This window comes from Notolabrus celidotus, chromosome 10, assembly GCF_009762535.1.
Source record: "Notolabrus celidotus isolate fNotCel1 chromosome 10, fNotCel1.pri, whole genome shotgun sequence".
Lineage (NCBI taxonomy): Eukaryota > Metazoa > Chordata > Actinopteri > Labriformes > Labridae > Notolabrus > Notolabrus celidotus.
Window position 1 is genome coordinate 7,227,737 of NC_048281.1, and position 26,822 is coordinate 7,254,558.

The window sequence follows — 26,822 nt, forward strand, 5'->3', positions numbered from 1 at the left end:
TGTGTGACCATACACACTAAATTCAAAAGACAAAACTGATGTAGTACCATCTGTCCTGGATCACCGACTTCTCCAGGTGGTCCTTGTGTTCCAGCGTGACCCTTAAATGAGTAAGAGGAACATTTAAAAGTTGAACAAAGAACACAAAACACATAATGTATTTTCCTTGTTTCAAAGCTTGCTGCAGACTTACAGGTGAGCCGTTTGGCCCAGGAGGTCCTCTTGCTCCGGACTCTCCCTGAAACAAACATGATGCAAAATCAAGTGAACAGAATTTAGACTAGTCCTTATGCGAGGCCAGAGATAATTAAACCTCCTCTCTGGGGTTAGAGAAACAACATGGAGTTAAAGATTAATTTGGCAGTTCATTTTGAAGGACAAACTCAATGAACCCAGAAAACACAGACAATAGTCCCTGAATGCATCGCTCATCATCAAACCAAGCACACAAAATGTTCTTCTCAACATGTGTTGTTGTTTACTCCAGTTTAACAGCAAAAGCTTCAAAAACCTGAAATAGGACAAATTTAACTCATCTCACTAACTGTGAAAATCTCTAGTCACAAAATTTCTCACAACAGTCTAACCTCATGATTGATCAATGATTCATCCATACTTGTCTTTTTATTCTTTTCATGGTATTAAAAAATAAGAATGGACTTTATTCTGCCAAAGTGGTGCGGTTCTGTTTCTGTCTCATTAAAACATGTAAAGTATTTACAGATTAAAGCTAGAGTTAATTTCCCCCAATTTTTAGCCAGTTAGTGGATCATTTAGAATACATAAAACAATATGGTTAATATTGTAATTAGCCCACCAGGGCTGAGCATCCAAATGTGAATGATTAGTTTTGTTAAATAGGATTTATTGCTGCTCATATGCTTAAAACATCCTAATCATCATTTTGCAATTTTGATCATATTGGAAGTAGAAAAGTGTACATATACATGTATGTGTTCAAAAATGGCTTCATAATCAATTACATTAAGTGTTAATGAAAGTTCATATAGACAACACTTCACACTATGAAAAGGTGTATGAAGTTGTATTATCTCTTCTGAACTGTGGCCATCTATTAAATCTAAAGCCTGTGTTACAGATTAAGGGCTTTTAAAACATCCTTACTGGTAGGCATGGATGTTTTCCAGACAGGGATGGGTTACTAAAAGAACACTTTAAGTTGAATCACTGCAAATGAATAAATGAATACACTGGAATTATTTCTCAATAATACAATGTCTTGGTAGCAGCTTAAGTTTTCAATGCTTTATTTCCACTGTGATCACATCTAAAATGACTGTTGAAAACTTCTTAAATAAGGTCAACTTTATTTGAGCTAAAATCTTTAGAATGTTTTAGATAAGATAAGATAAGATAAGATGGTCCTATACTCGTCCCACAACGGGGAAATTGAAGAATATAGGCAATATATGACACACTCTTTTTCTATGCCAACTTTCCACTAATGTCTGCTAATGTCACAGGCAAACAGAAAAGAAATACATAGAAAGAACAACAATGCATAAGAATAACGTGCTTCAGGTTAGTACATATTTTGCAAACATCCTCTCACCCTTGAGCCAGTCAGCATGGCCTGAGGTCCGTTTTTACTATCAGACATTCCAGCCATCACAGATCCCAGACCCTGCAGGTTAAAAGCACACAACACAGTTTATTCACTTTGTCTACAACATACAGGAAAAATAACAAGACGATTTGGTTTATGCACAACACTAAAAGAGAAGAATATGAGAGTAGAGGTATTTTGTAAAATGCATTGATGTTGCACTATTGGAAGTGTATGAACCAGTGCATGGAAAACCGGCACAATGAGCCGCTGACTGCCCGGTGTGAATGCTGATTAACAGTCTGTCTTTTCTGGTATCTCTCTCATGTTTGCTCTCTCTGTACATGTTAGCACAGGCACATAGGTGGTCTAATGTGTGTCTGTGGTGCATAAAAGCCATAACAGACTCACCTCTGGGTGTGCTGGAGGTCCTGGTGGTCCTGCTTCACCAGGCTGACCTGGAATTCCTGGCTCTCCATCATAACCTGCAGCGCCCCGCAGTCCCTGAGGAGCAGAGCGAGAGAAAAAGAAGCTCATTTAATACAATCATTTTGTAAATCTTTGTAGTTTGACGCAGATTAACGATGTGTAGCTGGTAAAAAACACGTGCTTAAAATGTTAACTCACAGAAGAAAAGAAACATTTAACATGATTTATTCCATCAGTCCTTCAGTGTTCGTTAAAAAAGGGTTCAAGTATAATTCAATTCTTAAATACTGATGACTCTATAGATTTTTTCACTTTAAGTGAAAAGAAATAAGGGCTTAATTTGATCCCTCTGCTCTTAACGTTTTGTGTTTAATGCAACAATGATATATTGATTTGACAACAGCTTGACATTGTTGTTCTTGGGTGTGACTTACAGGCCGTCCCTTGTTTCCTCGTGGTCCTCTTTCTCCTGAAGTGCCGGGAGGTCCCTGTTAAGGTGAACAAACAGAACCAATACAAATCAGAGTGCTGATATCGAATCAGAATGTGATGCTTGTAGAGATATCAACAGAGCCTGAGATGTCACAGTGACTCTGTGGACAAGTGAATCCAGCAGGAGTACTGTTTAAGGTGAAGTTAGAGGATTTAACTGTCCTCTAATGCCATCTAGTGTCAGTTCCAACAATCCCAGAAAAACTACTGGAATTTTGTCAACTGGAGGAAATGGATGAAATAAGATACAGTCACAGTGCTCACCATAGGTCCAGGACGCCCTCTGATTCCAGTCACCTGCAGGAAGAGAATCAAACACATAATGAGATTCTGCTTTCAGGCATTTCCTGGCTATATGTTTGGGTTTAAGGTTAATACAGTAAACACTTACAAGTGGCACATCCCCGGGTTCTCCTTTCTGACCCTGAACAAACAGAGAGAATATTTCAAACTCATACCCAACGATGATGATAATATCAGAAAACATGAGATAATGTAGTAATAATCAGAAATCTTTGACCTACCCTGAAGATCGTGCCCCCACCATCACCTACATGGAGGAAAAAAGCATGCAAGATCACGTTACTTCATCATTCTACCAAAACTGCAGTGTACAGAGGCCCTTTGGGGAAATGAGATATAAAATAACTCTGGTGATGTTTTTTCTCTCTTTAGATTAAGAAAGTTTAAAATATTAAAGTTCATCATAGTTTTTATAGTTTTATTTGTTTGTTTGCTCTTTAGCTGTTAAAATGTTGACAAATGAAAACACAAGGGCTCACTTTTTTCTTTTTAATTTTTTTGCAAAAACTTTTAGTTCCCCTGTTTTTTTTTATCCCTTGAAAACGCTGAGTAAAAATGTGCAACATTGAAAAATAAGACTTTGGGCACTGTTGGCCTAGTGGTCTAAGCACGCCCCATATACAGAGGCCATAGCCCTTGTTGCAGAGGTCACAGGTTTTATTCCAGCCTTGACCATTTGCTGCATGTCTTCCCCAACTCTCTACTCCCCACATTTCCTGTCTCTCTCCAACTATCCCGTCCATTAAAGGCAAAAATGCCCCAAAAGAATAACATTAAAAAAAAAAAAAAAAAACTAAAACTAAAAAATAAGACTTTCTGGATCCTCTTTCTGTAACTTACATATTTCATCTGTTCAAAAGTTAGCAAAAAATATCACATCAAATTGAGAAAAAAGACAAGATTTGTTCTTCTCATTTGCCACCCAGGGCCTCCACAGCACAGTTAGTATGTGTGATAAGAATGAAGTGGCACTTCTAAACATATATTTGTTATTATTATGAGGGTAAACAAAGCCAACATAATCAATTGACACATCCAGCACTCATTCCCGGAGTCTAATCATTTTTCATTGATTCTGACAGATCATAGATTATTTCTGTCAAAGCTTCAACATGTCACACACTGATGACATCATTACTATTATGCATAGTTCCCACATGGGAGCAATATTTCTCTCTTTTTCTATGTGTTGGGCTCTTTTTTGACATACCTTACATTCACCTTCTATATAAAAAAAATCGAATTAAAAATGTAACCAGAGAGTTCAGCTGCCCACTCACCAAAAGCGCCCTGGCCTCCGGTGCTGGGTGAGTCACTCTGACACACCGGGCAGCACTCTCCATCAGGGATCACCACTTTCTCACAGTGAGTCAGCTCATCGCACTGGATCTCATCGCAGAGGACTTGGCCGCTGTCGCACACACAGATCCTGCATGGCTCCGGCTTCCAGATGTCCTTGTTGGTGTAGGTTTGGCCGTCAGCCGTGCAGCCTAAGTCATCTCCTGAAACACACAGGGGAAACACTTTAGCTCAACTTTTTATCAATTATATTACAAGTGTTTATTCACTCAAGGTTTCTAAACTTAAAGCTTGGTCTTTTCTGTCAGTGTTCTGCTAAATGTAATGAGACTGCAGGCAAGACAGGACAGGTTTCTGTCAGTGTTCACAATAAACTGGAGTTAAAAATAACCTGAAGAAACACGAGTCAAAGTAATGAAGATACAAGATAACAAGGAGGAGATTAGTTTTACACCATTCAACAGAAAATAAATTAACACTTATATTTCCATGTTTCTGTATGGGATCACAGAGGTCGAGGTCTACATCAATACACAAGTTAAATGCTGCAGGATTAACACATTTAGCATCAAGAAAGTCTCAGCACCAACAGAGAGAGCACCAACAAGACTGAACACTAAACCACTGCTTTAAATGTATTTATTGCCTCTCCAAGCTGCTGCCTCAGGGGGACAAGCTGCAGATTTACAACTCTGTTTGGTTACACTGCAAGGTTTTGTAAATGCCAGGAGTCCTCAATTAATTCAATAATAATAGTATTTAAATCATAGTTTCAGGTTGAGTGTTGAACAGTTGTTCTTATCTACAGGAAACACTTCTTACTACAATAAGAGCTCAATTAATGCAAGTACGAACAACAGCATTGAGTCTCTGTTCGACTCATTTGGAACAAGGTTCTGCACACAGTCAGGTAGAACCGTCTGGAAAACATGCCTCTATGCTCTGGTGAGGTCTCCAGCCGTTAGACATGAGATCATTTCCTCCAGAGGAAAGAGGCAGTGTCTCAGAAAACTTGACTCACATCCAAGAGCTGTGCTCCACAACCAACTGAGTCCAGAGACTTTACACCAGCAAATTCTCCACAGCTATTTACATACAAATAATCACAATTATCAAAATGAATCCTACGTGGAATAAAGTGTGAGGAGATGCAAGTTATTTAAGCAGAGGGTGTGGCCCCGTGCTCATTGTGGGTTTATCTTGGAATTAACGAGGACAGAGTGTGAGGTCTCTGTAATCTGAGCTCCCCTCTCTCAGGAGGCTCAGATTAGAGATGGACTCTGAGCCCACACCTGTTCCTCACACTAACAGCAGGTGGCAGCTCAGAGCTTCAGACTGCAGGTAAATCAGGTTAGTCTGCTACTGCGAGGTTAAGGAGAGGAGCACCAACCAAATTGTTTTCTTTTAGAACAGAAGATGATACATTAGGTATTCGGGAGCATGTTTCATGCTTCCCCGGACCTAGAGGGAACACTTAATGTCAAATAGCTCCAACAACTAAAAAAAAGAGTGCAGTTCTACTTAATATGAGGCCTTATGCATCAAGACAAAGTGCCTGAATGTGCCTCGGCCCCTTATATATTTGTTTAAGACAAGCTTCAGACAGGAAGAAGCTATAATAGGAATTTGAGTTTGAAGTCCAGACTGCACCTCATGAGTCTGCTGTCAAAAGAAAATGAAAACAAACTCAGGACTGTTCAAACACTGATCACAATCACAATCACAATCAACTCCATCAGCCAAGTTTATGAAAACAACCAATTCAACTTTTTATAAACTCCAACAATATAGCATATAAAACAACACCGATATATAACCAGCAACAATTCAGAAGGGAATCATTCACAGTGTTTCTGATTGGACAGGATCCATTCAGCCACATCGTCACATGGACATGTTTAAGTTCATGCATGGCTCATCCATACAGCATGGTGTAGGTTAAAGCTTGAACAGTATCGGTTTCATACGGTACCACATTATGATTTAAAAACATAACTAAATATGTCTGGCATTTTAGCTTTAAAGAGTGGCAACATTTCATTTCAGTCAGTGGCATATATATAAAAAAAAGGTTTCACATCCTCATTAATAAGACAATAACTCTCAATCCTCACTTATGACCCACTAGAAGTCAGTGGTGGCGTGTCTGCAGACCTGCCCTCTGCCTGCAGTTTAGAATGGTTCAGGAAACCAACCTTTGCACAGTGGGAGGGTAAACACCAGCGGATAACAGCATGCAGGATTTACAGAGTGGGACCCTATGAAAAATAGCAACAAGGTGCCCGAGGGCAAGCATCCATCCATCCACAAGGAAGCTACGGTGTTACTGAGTAAAAACTGCAGGGACTCAATCTATGTAACGAGGGGAGCACACTTAACATTTGTATGAACTGTTAATATCAAACAATACATATGTCAGAATATTCAATAAAGTTAACATCAATACAAAGTATTAAGACTTTCATATTTAGCATCATCTTTTGGTACACAGCAAAAATTAACACATCTATTTTACTGAGTGACTGATGATGGAAAAAACCCAACGTCCTTGTTTTCAGTCAGCTGAAATGTAAACCTACTCAGAGGTTCAACCTTCAAAGGATCTGCACGGATCTGATCAAACACATTTCCTCCCAGTATACAATCAAAAATGGTTAATGTATGACATGTGGATGATAAATTCACACTAAAACAATGCATCCCTGAGACTTCTTAACTACCTGGTACTAAAGGAAACTCAGTTTGGAAGCTGTTCAGACACAATGTAATCAGACCGTCCTTTCATTATCAACATCAAATCTCAAAAGTACAGGGATCAGAATCAGGTAATACTTCAGACTATGGCGTATAAGATACAGGCACACAAAAAGTACAAAAAGTTTTCCAACCAGTTCTTTCTGTCATTGTTTTTTCTATTTAAGGTTATTTTTTTAAATGATGGAAAAAGGGGAAACTGTTTTCTAGCATGAAGACTTACATTCAACATGCAGTTTATGTGCAGCTGTGTAGCTCTCTCTGGTACCGTCTGTTTACACTACCCTGCTAGCTATTAGTACAAGAGTTGAGACTACATTAGCGGTGATAACCATGAGGTACAAATCCCACTGCCCCTGACTAATTCGTAAAGACCTGCACCTTCTCCCTCCTTTGGACACTTAACATTTCTCTGTAAATGCTTGTATGCCAATTTCAATACCTCTCCTCTTTTTATTGGTCCAATTGTAGTTCACACTCACCTATGAACACAAATTATCCCACACAACTTTAAAAAAGATCCTTAGACATACAACAGCCTTCAGATTTGAACTCTTTATTATCTTTCTTCACATAGCCAGCTATCTACACTGAGGACTACAGCTCCTACCTGTGTATACGAGAGCATCAACGCTCCAACAGGCAAGTAAAACTTCATCAGTTCATCTTGTCTATTCTGCTTCTATCACCCACACAGTATTTGACGGCATCAAAAACACAATGTAGCTCAGCATGGAGACTTCCTGTCTTTTACCAGCCAGAAACATCAGGCTGTCTCAATTGTGGTCTTTCAAGAAATGAAAAACAGTCCATCATGAAACGCCAGATTGCATCTGTCCTCATTTGTGGGGAGATGCTTGGAACCACTTCACCCATTAATCTTGATTCTTCGGAAAGCAACTTCATTTTTACAAAATCTGTTTTTCTGTTTCAAAAAGAACAAACTGTTCTTTTAGGAACTCATGAGCATTTTGAGATAAATGTCTTAATATGGTTTCACATACTTCATTATGTATTGTCGTAATACTATTCAGGACGGTTTCATCTTTACAGGAGTTTAACTTTGTTCCTCTCCTTTACTGAGGCATGTCAAATCACACCGAGGATATCTATGATATTACTGGATGGTGATTTTTTCATTACATTTTTCAGAGATTTAACGTTGGGAGTTTGAAATTTACTGGAAGAGAAGTGTGGTTTTAGAGCGGTCTTAAAAATCCCACCGCAAGCCTCGAGTAGGAGGAGAAGAGGGAGGTTCACTTTTTCCCCTCCTCTCAGCTAATTCATTGCAGGGCCCACACTTTTCCACAGACGCCGTAAAAGCACCGTTTAATCGTGACATTGGTGAAAAGGCATGCTCCCTTCTGATGGTGAATGCTTGATCTGGATTTTCCACTAGTCAGCTCCGAGGGCAGACAGTTTCCTCTCTGGTTAAAAAACATGGAGTCTGGAGCTTTTCAACATGACTCATGCGTCTGATGTTTACCTATCATTTAGTACAGCTCACCAGACGGCAGACAGATAACAAAGAAAACCAACATCTTCTCCTTTGAGTCACGGTCCACATCCCAACCCTAAGAGAAATAATTAACTATACAGGAGAAGGCAATGTAGCCTCTGGGTTGGAAAGTCATAGCAGAGGTGTTTTAAAGCAGCAGTCTTTGTAAAGACCAGCAGGGGGAGTCTGTTCTGGTATAAGAAGCCCAGGTATCTACTCCTGCTAGAAAATGATCAACACTCAGTTGATTTATTACCTTAGTAAACATTTTCCTATTCATCTTATGGTTTGCTTGATGTTCCTTTGTAATTTGATTAATCAAAAGATTATTTTAGACTTTTAGAGAAGAAAACTGAGAAGAGACAGTGGTGGTATGATCAGCTGCAAAGGGCTGCAAGTTTGATGCAAACCTGGGCAACCCTATACGGACTGTGCATGAAGCACGCTCTACTATCTGTGCTTAAGCAGCATCAAACAGATAATCCAAAGCTTTCTGGATGGAATCGTTATCTTTTGTTGCACAAGTTGAGACCTAAGCTACCTAAAAAATGCCTCAATTACATACGCAACATCTGAGTATGTGCATTTTGTTAAGGCTTTTTTCTCTCTCGCAACATTAGCATCACTATTTAAACTGCAGTAACTGTGTATAACAGATGTTCCTTGCTAACGAAGGTAGTCCTCATATTAGCCAATTTTACATTGCCAGTTCGGGGTGGGACTGTTCTGCCTCTGTTATCCAGTTTCGCAATGTCAACTACAACTTACTGGATGCAAAAGTTCTGTGTGTGTCTAAGTGTGTGAGTCTCTTGCTGTTTGTTTAAACGTTGTCACTCTTGTGCGTCTGAATGTAAAAGTCCGCATTGGAATACCAAATCATGCCATTGTGGGGTAGCAGTTGAATCTTAATTTAAAAAGGGATTTAGCCTTTGCTCCTCCACAGTTATTTCTTGATTAGATAAGTCATGATATACACAGCTGAAAATGCCACACATAAAGCTGAAATACAGTCTATACACAAAAAGGTCACATGATGGTGGGTCTGTCAGAGAACCTGATAAACCTTCCTCTGCAACGTCCAAAAACGTGACTGACTGGGGGAAAAAAGTGCATGAGAGAAAAAATGTAGATAGTTTATGGATTTTCCCCAGCTAATATGGAAATACTCATAACAAACTGTGCTGGAGGGAATCTATGGCAGCCACAAGTCGAGGGGTTAGAAAATGACCTTATGGAAACAATGAGTCACAGACAACTGGAACTCTCATTTCCTTCAGAAACGAGTCCAACTGCAGGACTCAAAGTGATGGCCCCACTTTTTAAAAAGATAGTGCAGAATGGATGAGGATTATATGAAACCATTTGTGACGTTTGTTTCCATTCTTGTTCTGAACTCATTTTACATAGCAGCCAGAGCAACTCGCCCTACGTGACATAGTTAATACTGAGAGGACGTACTGCAGCCTGATTCCTTGTCCAGATGCAGATGAGTTACAGCTGCATAGGGGTGGCTTTGCTGCAGCTGTGCTCTCCTGCTCCAAACCCCTTGGTGTCATGGCTGAACATAAATCTTTCCTCTGTAAAGAACCTTTAGCTCAACCTGGGATTGGTCCACTGATGAAGCCATCCTAAAAAACAGACGTGCCACATTGGGGTCAAAAACGTGTCAGCAGTGTGTTTTTCTTCAAGGTAAATCAACACCCTGTGATTAGCTCTCAACCTTTCTGCTTTTTAATGACTGGAAAGGATTACAGAGTTAAACACAGTCTCCTACCCGATCAGTTTCCTATAGCATGGAGGATTTGCTGTTTTGTGCTCATAGGGGCTTGAAATGTGAAATACAGCTCTAGTTCGAACATGCTCCTCACCTTGGCTTCTACAAACAAAGCTCAGTATCTCGAGGGAGGGGAGGGAAGCTCTGGCCAGGAAAGTTGAAATGAATAAGTAGCTTGCTGATTACATGTCTGGGCTTTTCCATCAACAGGCCCCCGTCTTCAGCGGGTCTTCCTTTTAAAGAGGCAACCACAGTTATGAGCTGTTCCCATCCTGTGCTCAGCACTGGTGGGAGGATTGTAGCCCCACTACACATCCCCCCCTCCTCGCTTCTTTTCTGCTTGGCTGACAGACTCTTTGCTTTCTGTTGCCTTGATTCAACTCCATCTTAGAGCTCAGAGTCTGAAATTGGTTTGTGTTCTGGCTGCATTTCGGAGTGTTCAGTTAAAATGGATTAACTGTGAGAATGGGAAAGAAGACGCTGTCTGCACCACAAACATGTTAGGAGACAAGTACCACCCTTATTAATAATTTAAGTTAAGAGGTGGCATTTAGTAGTCTTGCAGTAATGGCGGAAAGCCCAGAGCTAAGTGACAGTTTTAAGAGCAATGAAATCACTTTAGGCGTGGTGGCTGGAGGGATAAGTGTGTCAAAAAACACAGGACATAGAGGACAGGAGTTAAACTACCATGTGCAACCAAACGTAATAAAACAACTAGCCTCTGCTGTTTTATCACAGTACAAGGTAGGTTACATTTTATACATGTATTATGTGCAACCAAACGTATGGGATCAGTCACAGGCAAAATCACAAGATCACGAATCACGAACGTAACTTAATGCATGTATCAAATGTAACCTACCTTGTACTGTGAAAAAACAGCACAAGCTGGTTGTTGTATTCCTAAACTATATTCAATTGTCTTGCATTAATATAAATACAATTTTGTGAAAAGCACGACTTGCACATGCCTCATGAAGTTCATAATTTACAGTACGAAACTTAACCCTACACTTTGGTTTGTGTCCCATTTGGCGCCCCCTGAGTGCCAAGGTGTATATCTTATCATTTTTCTGATCTAGTCATCCCAAAGTGATTTTTTTTTTTTACAAATCTTCTCATTCTGCTTTCTTTGCTTTCATTTGCTGTTGAAAATGTAAAGACAGACTTCCATGTGCTGTCTTAAATCTGATCTGGCACCTACCCATTGATTACATTTCAGGCTTTGAAAATTACAGCATAGAAATTGTTAATCATGTTGCTAATGGTCTTGTTTGCTTTTGAAGGTCATAAAGAGGGCATACCTATCAATTTCAATTTGTTTGTTTGACTGGTATTTACATGTTGATTTTGCACCATTTGGACTTGCACCTGTAGGGGCACTATTTCACAAAAAGATCATGTAGGTGAAACCAGAGGATGGGAACAAAACTATCTGAAAGTTGGGTTATGCATAAGGTCACATATTCTTGGCCATCTTTGGCTGCCGTGACCACAAAATTGTGACAGCAATTACTAAGAGGATGTCTTGTTTCACAGGCTCTGTGTCTACATATATGGACAATGAAATTTGCAGCATGAGCATTTAAACTCATTAACTGGCTAAGATGGCATGTTTGGAATTTTTCTATGATTTAGTGTAGTTCCAGAATTAGAAAACATGAGCTGTTGAAAGAAAACTGAAAAGTGGATCATCACTTCACAGGCTGGACTCTCTCTGGCCTGGCCTGAGGCTCTTTACCACCGTAAGGGTCAAAGTTCAAAAACAGGGCAGCCTTTTTTCTGCAGGGCATGAATGTGCTCAGAATATAACATATTCTGCACTACAGAGAGGAGAAGCTCCACACACTGATTCAACACATGTGGATTTTTCCTCTGTTTCCCTCTAAGTTTCAACTCTGTGGTTTCATGTTTGATAATATTCAAGTTACTCAGTGACCATGAAAGTTCTTGATGTTTCTTTTCTCTGCCATTCTGCACAAGATATGTAGAAAAGTTGCAGACTTGTTATAGCAGGCAATACTTCTTGTTAAAAAACATATTAAATGCAGAGGACAGAGGAATGCAAACACATGTTTAACACATCAAACTGCATATTCCCTCTGTGTGTTGGTTCTTATACAGTAAAGCACACAAAACAGTTTGACGCCTTTTAGCAATCCCACATCACAATAAAGTTTGTGCAACACAACACAATAGCAACAGCTCTACATAAAAGTAAAACAAGTTTAGAAATGCTTCAGCACAACACAAACCAAAAAACAGGCCTTTCAGTGAATAGCTATATCACAACTTTCAATACTTTGCTCACTCAGAAATTAAAATCAACTATCCAAATAAAACCTTCAAGCCTATGTTGTCAAAGAAATAAATGCGTTACGCTGTATTCGACCTTTGACATCATTTGTGATGTGCTGTGTATAAGCATTTATAGGCAAGACAAAAAGGATCAGAGACATTGGGGGAGAGGAATCTCTGTACAGAAAAGCCATGCATTTGAGAAACGTGTTCATTCACACATATTCTGTCACATCATCTTTTATCCCGGTCAGCGGTGTGGTCCATAACAGAGCACCTATTCTTATAAACAATGAAGAAATAAAGAAGAAAAAAAACATTCCAATTATATCCAAATGAACTGAGCTGGTTCAGTCAAAAGCAGATTCTTTCATTTATTTTTTGAGGTACAGAAACAATCACTCAAAAGTCTGCTGAGCTTTCCGGGTGGAGCTTTCTGATTTGAAATCAGGTCTTACACAAAGTGCTGGTTGAATGTCAAACATGTGGTGTTCACATCCTCTAAAGATAGATCCAGTGAACATTGCTCAAGCTGAAAAACTTAATGACACTTTTTACTTACTGTGAACAATATGCCTCTCCAACCTTAACTTATGAAAAACAAACAAGTAAATGAAGTAACATGTGTGCCCTCACTCTGATGTTCACTACAGGAACAGCTGATACAGTCAAGCCATCAGATCTGAGCATATATAGCCTATATATATATATGAATAGTAAGAACAAAATCTTCATCTTATCTCCACACAAACACACACACACACACACACACACACACACACACACACACACACACACACACACACACACACACACACACACACATTAACATCTGTAAAGTAGCTGTAACATTTGAAATGTGTAAATATCATTAGTTGGTCCATTTAAAAGCAAGTATCCAGCAAAGGAAAAGGTGACTTCAGTCATTCCTGTGTAGTAGAGCAGAGCGTTAGCATATACAGGGGGTCAGAGTGTCCCGGTGTTCAACGTTAACTGAGCACAAAGCCAGATGTGGAAGAGTAAACTGTGGATTCTGTGCAGACTTTCTGAGTGGGAAGCATTTTGTTATACAGTCTTCAAGTGTTGCTGAAATTCTAATGAGAAAGCCAATGCTACAAAAGAGGCAGTTAATATATTATATATTACAGCACATCATATTTCAAGGCCTGTGCATCATTTCAAATCAACTTTGCTCCAAAAAAAAAAAAAATGTCTTCTTGAATATCCAAAAGAAAGCCCTAAAGTGTCTGAAATACACAGACCTCACTGTCAAAGGTTATTTGAAGGAATGGTCCATATGAAAGCTGCAGCTGCAGACTATCCTGAGCAAACTATGTCCAGTTTTCTTAAATATATATTTCTATTCTGTTTCACCAGACAGAAATGTGAGGGATCAGTTTCTTATAAACTCAGCAGGATCTTCCTTGAGGTAACGTGCATGGCAGAATCATGAGGAATAAATAATGATATGTGTTTCCCATAATTTCGGTTAACCAACAGCATAGTCATCACCATGCATGCTGTCTGCTGCTTAGATCAGTGCTGAACACATTTCAGTCTGCAATGCATCTGGCTTGAAATATGTGAGCAACAGTAATCCTGGGTTAGTTTAACACAGCAACTTGGAAACCATCTCCAATGTGCAACATCAAACTCATCAGACAACAATGACAATTAAAATGTCTCAGCTAAACCTACAAAATCCCCAAATGCTGCACAACCTCCTGACAGTGTTCACAGATTACAGTACTCAGAAGTTGCGATGCTGGCTTTTAAAAGCCAAATGATTAGATCAACATGACGAACAGTCACCATTCATAGATGGGTAGAATTTTCATTTGCTTTTGAAGATGGCCTATTTAAATAGAGCTGAACCCTGAAGGCAGGAGAGACTTATTGCCTCCACATTTTGTCTGACCTGAGTACTGAGGCAGCTGAGTGACGCTGCCTCCTCTCCTCAAACCAAATGGCTGCCCGAGGCTCCATTTTTTAAATCCCACTGATTCTTCCGCATTAGTTTGTGTTTTTCTCATATCCCCATAAAGCTCTCCAATCTCCTTTTTTCTCCTAGCAGAGAAAACGGTCTCTTTCTGGACTTCCCCTGCACGCCTCTCTGTTTGTCCTGTTTTGATGTTTTTCTTTTCATGTTTTATTTCTCTCTGATTTTCTCCCCATTAGCTTTTCTTTTTTAAGCCCATCTTAGTTCTGTTATTCTTAAAGCTCAAAGAAGTGATGCAGCAGTGAGGCCACAGCAGCAGCATACAGTGTATCGTTTGTGGAGGCCTCAGGCAAAGGATGTTCCCCCATAAATATTTACATTTTCATCTGGACTGCAAAGTGTGAGGTCAAAGAATCATTTATGTTTACAATAGACGGTGAGCCAGAGCTCATGCTCTTTCCATAATGTCCTATAATTAATGAAACTACGGAGTCTGTTAAAACACCAGCTCTGATAACTGTATGTGCAGACTAGTGCATTGTGGGATCATCACTCCTGAAACAATATTTTAAAAAGTCTTAATCCTCTTTTAGAGTGGAGCATGAATACATCTATATAGTTTTGGGAGTTTGAATTGGCTGTGAGTAACTTCCTGTTTCTTTCTGACAAAGTGAGACCTCTGATGTATTTGCTGATCTTGTCCTGTCCATATGTAAGGAGAGTTTTCTTTATTTAAAGTTACATTCTTTTGGACTTTTTGCCTTTATTAGATAGGACAGCTGAAGAGAGACAGGACGTGGGGAGTAGAGAGTGGGAGAAGACATGCAGGGAATGGTTGCGGCTGGGATTTGAACCAGCGACCCTCTGCGGTGAGGGCTATAGCCTCTGTATGTGGGGCGCTTAGACCGCCACGCCACCAGCACCCTGTAAAAGGGGTTTTCTGGTGAAAAAACCTCATCCTGCTTTCTTTTAACAGTCAAATGTATCACTAACTTTTTCTATTTGCTTTGGAAAAGTAAGAAAAGGCTTTTCTTTTGTTGTGCTGTGCTCTGACACTTATCCCTTGCAGCTGTTACAGACATTCAAAATGACCAGATTATAATCATCAGTCTCGTTTCTGGTGTTCTTGTCTGCTTTTTTAGGTCAAATGAAAGCATCACTGTTGATTCAGTCTGTTTTATAACCAACTAAAAACTCCTCACAGGAGAGGTTAAAAGGTTTAAGTTGTTATGCTTGAAGGATCACCCAATGCCCTACTTTCTGTTACACAGATAAATGTTATTTTTAAACCAGAAACAGCTGAAAGCTAACTTTCTTCAGAAACTACCAGACTCCATTGATGAAATGTGTTATTTAGCCTCATATTGGAGAGTTGTTTTTCTCCTGCATTCTTGATTAGATAGTTTGTTTGTGTTCTGGACACAGCCCTGCAGGGAAGCTGTCAACACTACATATATTTGACAGCTAAAGAGAGAAGGACAACATTTTTGGTTAAAAACAAACAAAAAATACAACTTATACCTGTACAAGACAAGATAAGTAAAGATTTAAGATGCACTGTTTTGTCCACAGGGGCACTTAACTTGACACAAACTGGAGGTTGTGCAGGAGCTTTAGACACAAGGATCGCACAATAACACACAGTTCAGAAAGCAGTAAACAACTTAAGTATTTAAAATTACTGTTATCATTCAGAGTGTGATGACTCTGAAGGGGCTTGTGTTACAGATTTCATGGATAAAAAATTACCTTTTCTTTCCTTATTATGTCAGAAACTTGGAATAACAACCTGTGCCTGCTTTTGGCAAAAACAAGCACTTTTGGTTGAAGTACACTGATCAGGAACATTTGTCCTCAAGGAGTACGATCCCGTCATTAAAGCCAGTTTTGTCTAGTGTTGGCTGAAGTTATCTATTGGAGCGATACAAAAAGTACCTCTTAATAATTTGGACACCAGAACATCCCAAAGTAGAGCCGTACTTGTTTTTACTTTAAGAGAAATGCTGAGAGTACAAAAGCCAAATTAAATCATTTTTTTTACTGATACTTCTTTGAAAATGATGCTCCATGTCTGTATTTAGAGAGGAGGCCTTTTCAGAAATGTGCTACACTTCTGAACATCTGAGAAAAGTCAATGTTATTGAGAGGCCTTTTTTTTTTTTTTTTGAGGCAGAGGCCAATCTGTAAAAAGAAAAAAAAAGTTTCTAAGCAGATGCTTTGGCCAAATATCCTCCAAACATTGTGTGATATGCTTGAGATGGCTGTAGTCCAGTATCATCTCTGGGATGGAAACTATGACTTAATTCCAGGTGAACTAAATCAGCTGTCCAGGCTTACAGCAGACAGCTATTATTACTTTGCTTGGATAGACAACACTATTATTCTTACAGCAACTGCTCAAGTCTGCTGAGCTGCACTAAAAACAGGGAGGGATTACAGCCTAGGCAGCCTCCAGAGACTGTCTCTCTGCAGGTACAAACCACCTGGGACTCCCATTGGCTGCAGAACAATCATTCTTATTCAAAAACTTTAAACACTGCTGTGGCTCTCACAGTCACCAGTGTGAGCTGTGGTTTATACTGGCTATGAGTGAGCCTGAGAGAGTGGACGCCGTGAGGCCCCTCACCGAAGTGACATCACTCACGCTGGAGCCTCAGGGGACGCAGAGAATTTATCACTTTCTCTTTATTGCTCAGTGGAGCCCTTGAAGTTTACTGCGGGGTGCATTTTTGTAAATGCTGGAGACAGACAAAGACAGAGAGAGGTGATGAGGTTAGAGCAGACTGCTATCTTGCTTTTTATCATACAGAGGGGTTAAAGAAGCCTTACAGAGCATTGGCCTCTTGGATCTCTTTTGTGGAGTTGCATCTGTGAAAGTCACCAAAGCCACATCACCCATGCTGCGCCAATATAAGACTTTCTCAGCTATGTATGTTGAACGATCAATAAACTGAGAGTACAGATGGAAAAGACGTGTTTCAGATAGTTTGATACAGTGTCTCTGTTACACCTTTGCCAATCCTGGAACCAGTCCTCTATCATCTGGTGATAATTTAGCCTCTTTCTGACTGTACTGGACTTTTCAGTGAACTAGGCCAATATTTGGATAACTGATGACAGATATTGAGGCCAATACCTCTATTTCTGTTCTACGGATAGTAACTTTAAACACTGGAGTAGAGTAAGCTGTTGAGAGATGTTTATGACCAAAACTATCTCCTGATGTTTGCAGATGAGTTCCACAACTTTAGGTTGGTTAATGTGTTTCACTGCCTGCAACCACAGCCCTCACACGTCTTCAGTACCACTTTAAGTCCAAATGGACGACAAAAAAACCCAGAATGCTGAAGAAGCAAAATGTTGCACCAAGCCTCTAAACTTTACATTTAAAGTAACACAATAATGTTCCTCCTCAGAGCATGTTGGCCACTGTTGTTACATAAAAAACTTCAGGAAACTTGGGCGCGGACTTAGATTAATGGTTAAGTTGCACATCCAAGTAGCTGATAGCCCGGGTTCAAATACAGCCTGTGGCATATTTCCCGCATGTTAATCCCCCACTCTCTCCCGGTTTCCTACACTATCCACTGTCCCCTCCTCTACAAAACAAATAAAGGTCTAAAAGCCACAAAAATATAACTTTAAAGGAAAAGAAAAAAAACTTCAGAAAACGTTGTTGTTCATACTCTTAATACTGGTCGAGGTGTCTTTAAAACATGTAGGCAGAAGAAAGAAAGAAAGAAGGAATGCTCAAAGGAACGTCTTCATTTCAGTAAATTACACTTAATTCGCCTTTTGGCCTTCTTTGGAACACTGATGATGGAGAAGTGCTGTAATCACAAATTATAACAATGACAGTGGTAAGTAAAATGAAGGTAATTATTTCCAAAACAAACCAAACATGACCTTCTTTATCCCTTAAAATGCTCCAACAACTTTATTTGGTTGAGGATCAACTCGTGCTGCACGCAGCAACATGTTAGCTAGCTTCTCTTGACCATGAATACCTTCTTAAAACAACCATGACTTTATTTGGTTTGCCTTTTGTAAACTGTCCTTGGAGGAAGTTATTGTTTGTGTAAGACTCATACATCAAGTAACAAAATACTCCACTTTCTGTTTGAGCTGTATGTACCTGGTAAAAGAAGTAACCATGGAATATTGCCATCTTTGTCCCTGTGATCACTCAGAAAATCCCCAAACAGCACCCACGGATGGAGCAGGATTTTACAGCACCCTGAGAGCATTCTTGCTTTGCCATCAGCAGAGGATTAGTCCTTGGCAGATCTGCTGCAGTTTGTTTGCTGGAACTCCTCCTCTGCATTAGTAACAGTTACATTCTTGATTCAACATGTCATCAGCAGCTGTGTGAGCCTCAGAGACATCCTCCCAAACTGCAGAGTCCAGAAAAAAAAAGGCTAAAGTCACGGTAGTCTTCCATTTTAAAGAGCTCACAGTCTGCCAGCTGACCTCATTTTGGATTGTAAGAAAACTGAAAGGACCCTTTCAAAGTTAACATGTTTTGACATTTTAAAGCTTTTTGTACAGGCAACAGTCCTTCACCTCTGTGCACACTGTCCCAATTTTGTCATACATGACTTGGACAGGAGTCCTGATTTTTAGGACACATGACTCAGGCACTGACGACTCAAACTCAAAGATGGAGAGAGGACTTGGACTTAATTGCGAAGATGCAAGCAGACTGTCTCATTGTTTTGTTAGTTTTGATTATATGGTCCTAATCATTTCATTTCATTTGGAGCAAGGATTAAAAAACATAGATTGTATAAATAATGGACGTAGTATCCATGACATCACCCATCTGTTCCTGAGCGCTGTTTTGAAGCCAATTGTTGGTGGGAGCCATATTGGAAATGTTGAACTCATTCAAACTTAGTGTGAGGTAAAAAGGCGGAGTTTGAGCGTCCTAGCCAACAGCTATATGTTCCCGCCTGTCAGTTAAGTCAGTCATGTCCTTATTTGGGCAAAAACTGGTAATCTTAATATCTTCTGAACTGTTGCGTTAGAAAAAATTCACCCCCCGTAAAGTGTTTGCTGATAGAGGAATTAGCTGCGTAGACCCAAGCCATTTTTTTAACCAGGCTGTAAACATGTTTATATCTGTGGCAAAGATCATCTTTTTTTAAAATTTGGTGTGTATGTGGTTTCCTGTGTTTCTGCAGCCAGCCTCAAGCGGAAGATGTTCACATTCATGCTCACTCACTGTTCAGCATCAGGTCCAGGATGCCTAAAAATTGTAAGTTTTGTTTTTAAAGATTTCAAACAATTTGCAATAATGCAAACAAGAGCAATGCTACATGAGTGATATAATGAGCCATCAAAGAGAAGACTGGGACCACCACAAACTTAAACACACATCTATCCAGGATGCACTCAGCATCTTCTGCTGACTTGCATTCAACTACGACTTGAACGCTGTGGACTCAAGACTTGACTCTGACTTGAGGTTCAGCATCTTGACTACAACATTGCTATGTCCTGATTATACTGATGGTTCTCTAGCTGAATGTGTATACCACACAGGCATTTTCCACACCATGTCAAACAATAGTCCTACACAAACAATGTTTTATCTCATATTTATCTTTTGGACGGTGGATCCAAGCAGTCAATCACGACAACACACAGATTGGAGACACATGCTTATCCAGCGGAAATTCCTCTTTGACATGACTTCCTATGCTGGAGTTGGACCCGTGATACGCTGCCTCCAGGGGGTAGAGATAAGACCAATGTCAAGTATCTGCCATTAATAGCCACACAATGCTCAGGCTGCCCTCTTTGCCACTTCTTCCATTCCCTTTCACCTTCTCACTCTTGTTTTTCCAGCTCTTTTCTTCTTCCCCTGCTTTAACTCCTCTTCATCTTCTGCTTCCTCCTTCTTCTCTTTCAGCCCTCTTGATCCCTCCACTTAGCTCCTTTCTTCCCCTTCAATCCCCCTTTCTCATTGTACTTATGAAATTATGATGAAATGAAGTTTCCTCCTCTGCGGTCATTCCTCATGTTTAAAGCTAATCCCTTTCATTACGAGGCCACATCAGTGAAAGGCTTAAAAACAAAAAGGGAGCACAGGATTAAACAGAAATCAAGACTCAAAGCCTATCTTCAGAGCTCACATTTAACCCAGGTAAATAAAGACTGGCATCGTGCAGGGCACTGCTCTGTGAACCTGATGTGTTTGTTGAACTGGTGTGGCCGATAATGTGAAGTCAAAATGTCTGCACACCACAGCGATTACACGCTTATTCTACAGTATACTGTTTCTTTAGGAAACTCCATCTGGCTCTCATTCTGAAGTTTATTTACAAAACCCCTACATGCTTGTGTTTGATGTCATGTGGATGCAATTTAAAGCTCACAGACTATAAATTACTACACCAACATTGGGACTTTACTCTAAAGTTTACTGTAAACAGTTACATCTCAGAGAACATACTGTAGGTAGTTTGATTTGGAAAGCCTTGTATCTGATAATTAAAAGCAAACAAGATCAAATGATTTCCAACGAAAGCATCAGCTCATACTCAGAAAACTCCCTCTCTTTGCTCTGAAACTGCATTTTACTCATTTGGTGAAATCATTGAGGTTAAATTGTTGCCATGAGTCACCGGCTACAAGCAGACATTTCCACATCTCACTGGTCTGGCTCTGTGAGAAGTGTTTGTTCGGGAACACTGACTGGACGTTGCGGCCAGTGGGTAAGGGGCAGCACAGACTCACATTGTGTCTAAAGAATGCACCCTTCTGTCACATAGAAATCTATTTTGATGCAGCAGACCATGATCCAATAGGAAAAAGGTATACCCAGAATTCATTTGGTTTTACTTTTCCTTGTTGAGCTGGAAAAACTTCTGTTGTCACGTTTTAGCTGAATTATCTGAGCTGACGCTGCTCCAAGCTACCACATCTGCTTTTCACACAAGATGAGTTTAATCGTAGATGACATTTCAAGAAATATCACACCCTCTGTTGAGATCTGGCAGTCTCACGTAGTGAAGTATCCAGCACTATGTGTGAGTGTTGGAACGCTACTGAACCTCACATTTTTCCCTCTGAACATGAGTCTCTTGGAGAATATCACTGTTCAATGGAGGACTTTGGAGCCACAGCCGCCTCAGATTCCAATGACAGAGTACAAGAGACATAATAAACCATCTTTGACAGCAAACTCAGGTCCAATCAATGAGCGAAACAAACACAATCAGCATTAAGTGAGAGAAATCAACAGGTTTTGTTAGTTCAGACAAAAACCTTCAAATAATAGCCTGAGCATGCTATAACTTAAGAGAGACCTATTTTTAATACCTTTTTGTCATCCAAAAAGTGGGTCATGTCTTACACATTGGTGCAACCAATATTCAAGTACAAAAGAAGGGTGCTTCAGTATTTCACCCAGCCAATGGTGCTAGAAGAAGCCAGCTGAGCTCAACCACTCTACTGGTAACTGGCTGGTTGGTGGTACTAGAAGGAGCTACACATATGCACAAAACTGTACATTGCTGAATGCAATGCAAGTCTTTATGTGGGAACACAGTGTAAACCATTTTCTCTATGAGCTCGCAAAAAAGGTGCTGGAGAGGTTTCACCCAGTCATCTAACTAACACAGTTCAATCATTGACAAAGTCACTTACAGCCTTATTCACCTCTAGTTTTTCTGCTTCCAACACATCAACCCAAGAACTGAATGTTCATTTGGTGCTGGATATATCCCACCCACTGACAGGTGCCATCATGAATTGATTATCCATGATATTCATGTCACCTCTCAGTGGTCATAATGTTACAGCTGATCCGTGTCTATAGGAGAGCTAGCTATTAAATTGATATACATTAATTTGGTTAACTCTATAAACAGTACACGTTTTATATGTTTCAGCTTTTTTATTTTCACAAAAAAAAGAAAGGTGCTTTACAAATTCACAGTCAGTAAAATACAACACCCTGAACCCCATCTCAGTCCTCTTCTTTCATAATGGAGGCATTAAGAGAGCTGTATACTTACATAAATATACATACACACCTACATATGAGTATTCGTATGATATACAAACACAACAGTGTACCTAATGTTGAAATGAAAAGGTATAATTGTACATACATTCACGGAACCATACACTCACCCATCAGCCTGCTTCAGTACACGTTTTTTAACTAAATGTTTTCCCCACAGCTGAGTAGCTTTATTGTCAGACTACCTTTCCTTCTGGTTCTCATGGGACACCAGCAGTGATCTCCTTGTTTTATGTTGAAGCTTTCAGGTAGAAAGCCCTGAAAGCTACAGTACATGAAAGTTGTGCCTCTAACAGGTAGAGATTTCGTAAGACTGGGGCCTGTTTCAGGCAAATGTGCTTCCAATTGAAGTAGATTAAAAACTGTTGTTTACTGACACAAACAAAGTGAAGTGAAGGTGGACTTGGACTGACTGGAACATTTTGGGGACTATTTAATGAACTGTTGACTTGGTTAAAACCAAACAGTACATTGCTTCATCTTTACTACCAGCTGAGGCAGCATAAATGTTAATGTTATTCCTCTTAACAGAAGGCAGTGATGTAGCATTCAGTGTTTCAGCACCACTGTAAGTAGACCACCTGGATTCTAATAGGACCTGAAGGCTTTCACTGCATGTACATGAGTCTTTCACCATGAAGTCAATCAGCTGTCCAACAAGTAGTTAAAGCCTAAACATAACTCAGGCCACATTGCTAACCCTTGTCACCCACCAACACCCATGTAGCTCCACTTGTTAACCCTCAGCAGCGGTAATATACACAACCTCGCAACAACATAGAATTTAGGCTGAACCACAACCTGCAATTATGGCTGACAGGCAACATTTTGTGGCATTTAAACAAGTCAGTGAAGTAATCGTGAAGCTAAATTATCAAATTTTGAAGACTCTACGAGAAAAGGCTGACAGCAAAGAAATGTGTTTGTTACTTTTTCATAAAATGTAATTAACATTGTATTTTTCTTAAAGCTACCATGACTCAAATTTACATTTCCTATCAAGAGACAATGTGACTCCACTGTAATTTACAAAAGTTACCCCCTTTTATCTGGTTTGCTGAATCATCACCTGGCCCAGAGCACTTCTTCCTAAAGAGAACGGCCACCATATGGAACAGAGGATCTCATGAAATTGGAAGATTTAAACCAATTACAGCAGCCTTTGAAAAAGTCACCAGGGGAGAGAGAACATGTTCAGAGGGAGAGTTATATTACACCGAGACCTGCCAACCTGCAGAGGATGAGCTCCAGAGGGCAAGTCCTCCAGATCTTCTGGAAAAACTACATCCAGCTGTATCAACACCTAGTACAGGAACACTGGAGTCTGGCCTCCTCCACTCCAAAGTATTAACATGACGGTTATTTATCATTTTTAACACATTTGGGTTGATGATATTACTTTTTGATTGTGGAGACAGAAAATGTTTGCATTAAATGCATAATTTTAGATTTTTTTAATTCATGTTACCTGTTTTTAATGATCAACATTTTCATGGTTCTTTTAAAATACCTTGTAAAGTGATTAATGACCATTGTTTTGGAAAGCTGAAAAGCAGCACAGAGCATATTATTTTGTTGATAGTTATAAACAAAAGAGTAAAAATAACAGAAGTCAGATAACTAAAAGAACAGTCAAAGTTTACGGAGTTAATCTTGCTGAGTCTGGGTTTGGTTTGACATTTCCCATAATGCAACAGGGTAGCACTCTTTTTCAGACCTTTCCTGCCTCCTACATGCCACTTCATGTCAAGTCAATCTCAGGTCAACAGTAGACAGGAACATTACACAGATTGCCAAAATAACAACTTTATGATTTAAGATGTGTGGGAGGTAAAAATGCAGACTTAGTCTGGTCTATCTTTGTCAAAAAGAGGATACAACTACTTTTAGATGGTTGTTTGTTGATTAAGGGTCAGGTTGATCTTTTTTGTGATCAAATATTTCATTTTCAGAAACGAAGGTCAAATTAAACATGACAGCAAATCACACACACATTACTCTGAGCATATCTGATGAATTCAAGGGATGCTCTGATTGGCCTTTACACCACTGCAGCAGGCAGATCCGTCACTATAGTTAAAAGGTTTGATCTTGAATGACTTGTTAGCTACCCTAGCATAGCGATATCTCTTTATATAGATACATGCGTCACTGTCAAGTTACCACAAATAGAAGTTTGGATGTAATTATGGCGGTGTGTGTTCTACCTGCTTGGACCACATGGACTTTTTTTACTGCATACCAGCTGACACCTGATTTGTCAATACTACTTGGGCAACATACGTTCAACAAAACCAGAAACTAGAGCACCTCTGACAATCTAGACCTCTGTGTGCAAATATATGCAAAATACATTAGAGAGGTTAACAAAAAGTTAAAGTATCAAGCAGAGGCTGAGTTCAACATATGATCAGGTCAACATGGTAAACTTCTAAGTAAGGAGGGAAAAAGGCTAATAGGGTCCCTATGAGTCAAAAGCCTTGAGGCCATCTTTAACTTGAACCAGTATCACCACTTGGATGCAGTGAACTCCATAAACAGCACAAAACAACCTGAAGCCTAAGTTTGACGTGTGACTTTGGCAGCTAAACTCTTACTGTATGACTATTACAAGCAGCAGTTTGGCTCATGCTTAATTAGAACATGGGAACCCAGCCCGTTCAGTGTTTATGTCCTGCCCTGTCATCCTCCCACATGGATGGGCTGAGAGGATCTGAGAGGATCTGAGAGGATCACAGACTGGAGGGTAAGTGACAATCAAGGAGCAGGAAACCTGTCAGTGAGGGCTCTAATTGAAAGGCTTCTGAACAAATAGATGCTTTAACTTGAACCTGAAGAGGTGTTCAGTGTACAGTTACAGGATCCCTGTTAAGACAAACTGTGAGCCAATAAGTTCTACATCAATCCATGCCCAAGTCAACCTAAAACATGGTTGACACGGAATAACTGACATCGGCCGTTTAACATCCTCCTCTTCCAACTATCTCTAAGGCTAAGACTCTTTTTCCAATAATATCCAAATACTGCCAAAGCCACTATTTTAACATCTGGAAATCATCCCCCCTCCCCAAGCCTCCATTTGCTGACTGCAATAATTTAGTTTATAAGTAGTTCCCATGGAGCAGTCCTTAAAGGTACAAGCTGCATTACAACCAGCTCAATCGTCTGTGCCACCGAAACTTCTCAGGTTCACTTCAGATAAAACCTCCTCAAAACGTGAAACCCAAGACAATGCACAATCTGTGGCACTCGACCCTTTTAACTGGAGAAGAAAAGAGGCGTGTAATCAAGTCATAGCTCAAAAATGCAGCATGTGGTTCTAATCAGAGCCGTCTGCGGACCTGGTTGAATTCACATGTTTGGACGTTTCTGCTTTGGTAGAAAACAGCCCATTTGTTGCGATGTCAGTGATGTGGCAACAACAACTGGAAGCAATTTGGAGGACAGGGTGACCTCATGTTGGTGTGTTGATTCAGAATGCCAGATTTCTGCTCGAGTGTTTTCTAAAGAGAGAAGTTTTCTGTAGATTTGGGTTTCTGCTGGAAAAAAATCTGAAGAACCAGGAGACGGTGAGACATCAGTGACTCTACCACCAAACCAAACTCACTGTTAGTCTGAGTGTTTGGTCTCTTTGATGTATGACCTTAAGTGGCATCTTTGAAGATGTTTTACAGCTATGTCAGTGTCTGGGAGCACACACAGCCCCACATGAAGCTATCTGAGGCTAACACAACAGAGACACAGACTCCTTCTTTTGTCCTGATTCCATGTTCACATCCCTAAACCTTCCCCCAAACATCCCGTTAAACACCTCTTCTTCTCCTAAAGGTAGCAGAATTGGAGTTTTGATGTATTTTTATCCCGGTACTTTATGCTGGCATCACTATTTTTCCAATTGTTCGCCAAAAGTCTGCTCCTTGATCTCATTTGCCAACTTGTGTTCCTGTGCAGGCTAACTTTCCGCACATGTGCAGACATATGACTTTCATCTGGAGCTGCATGATGAAAAATTTCAACATTTGCTCTAAACATGTTTTCAGTCTTCAAAGCACTTTACATTTGATTCATTAAATTCCAACAAAGACTAGATCAGCAGGAATCTTTGCATCAACCTCAGTGTCCTCAACTTTTGCTGTCTTCTTTTTATTTTTCAGAAAAAGTACTGTCGATAGTTAACTGAGAGAATGAGTCTGCTCTCAATTACGTAGTTGCATCAGCATTCAACCGCACTCAATTTGAAGCTGCAATTTTCCAAATAAAAGCCCCAATTAAAAGCAGAAACACTGGGGATCGAATTTGTGAGGCCATCTTGGGGGAAAACTAGCTTGTGAAGAGAAGTTGTTGTTTTAAAGCAAGCTAATATTTATTAGCATCTGTGCTAAAATGCTAACAACTCTGCTCATTGAAAAAAAGCATCCTCTACTGTAACTGTTCCTC

At 39.9% G+C, this 26,822-nt stretch overlaps 1 protein-coding gene across 2 annotated transcripts in view; it reads right to left on the bottom strand.

Annotated features, from left to right (window-relative positions):
* col5a2a (collagen, type V, alpha 2a) overlaps positions 1 to 26,822 on the bottom strand; it is a 43,603-nt gene that overhangs the window by 14,867 nt on the left and 1,914 nt on the right. The window contains exons 2-10 of one of the 2 annotated variants that reach the window (XM_034694343.1): positions 4,072 to 4,290; positions 3,013 to 3,038; positions 2,880 to 2,912; positions 2,753 to 2,785; positions 2,431 to 2,484; positions 1,979 to 2,071; positions 1,574 to 1,645; positions 194 to 238; positions 48 to 101 (exon numbers count right to left, since the gene is read on the bottom strand). In XM_034694343.1, the coding sequence (XP_034550234.1) occupies positions 48 to 101; positions 194 to 238; positions 1,574 to 1,645; positions 1,979 to 2,071; positions 2,431 to 2,484; positions 2,753 to 2,785; positions 2,880 to 2,912; positions 3,013 to 3,038; positions 4,072 to 4,290 (629 nt within the window). Of the gene's footprint in view, positions 1 to 47; positions 102 to 193; positions 239 to 1,573; positions 1,646 to 1,978; positions 2,072 to 2,430; positions 2,485 to 2,752; positions 2,786 to 2,879; positions 2,913 to 3,012; positions 3,039 to 4,071; positions 4,294 to 26,822 lie in introns of both variants that reach the window. The other variant, XM_034694342.1, reaches the window with a different exon arrangement.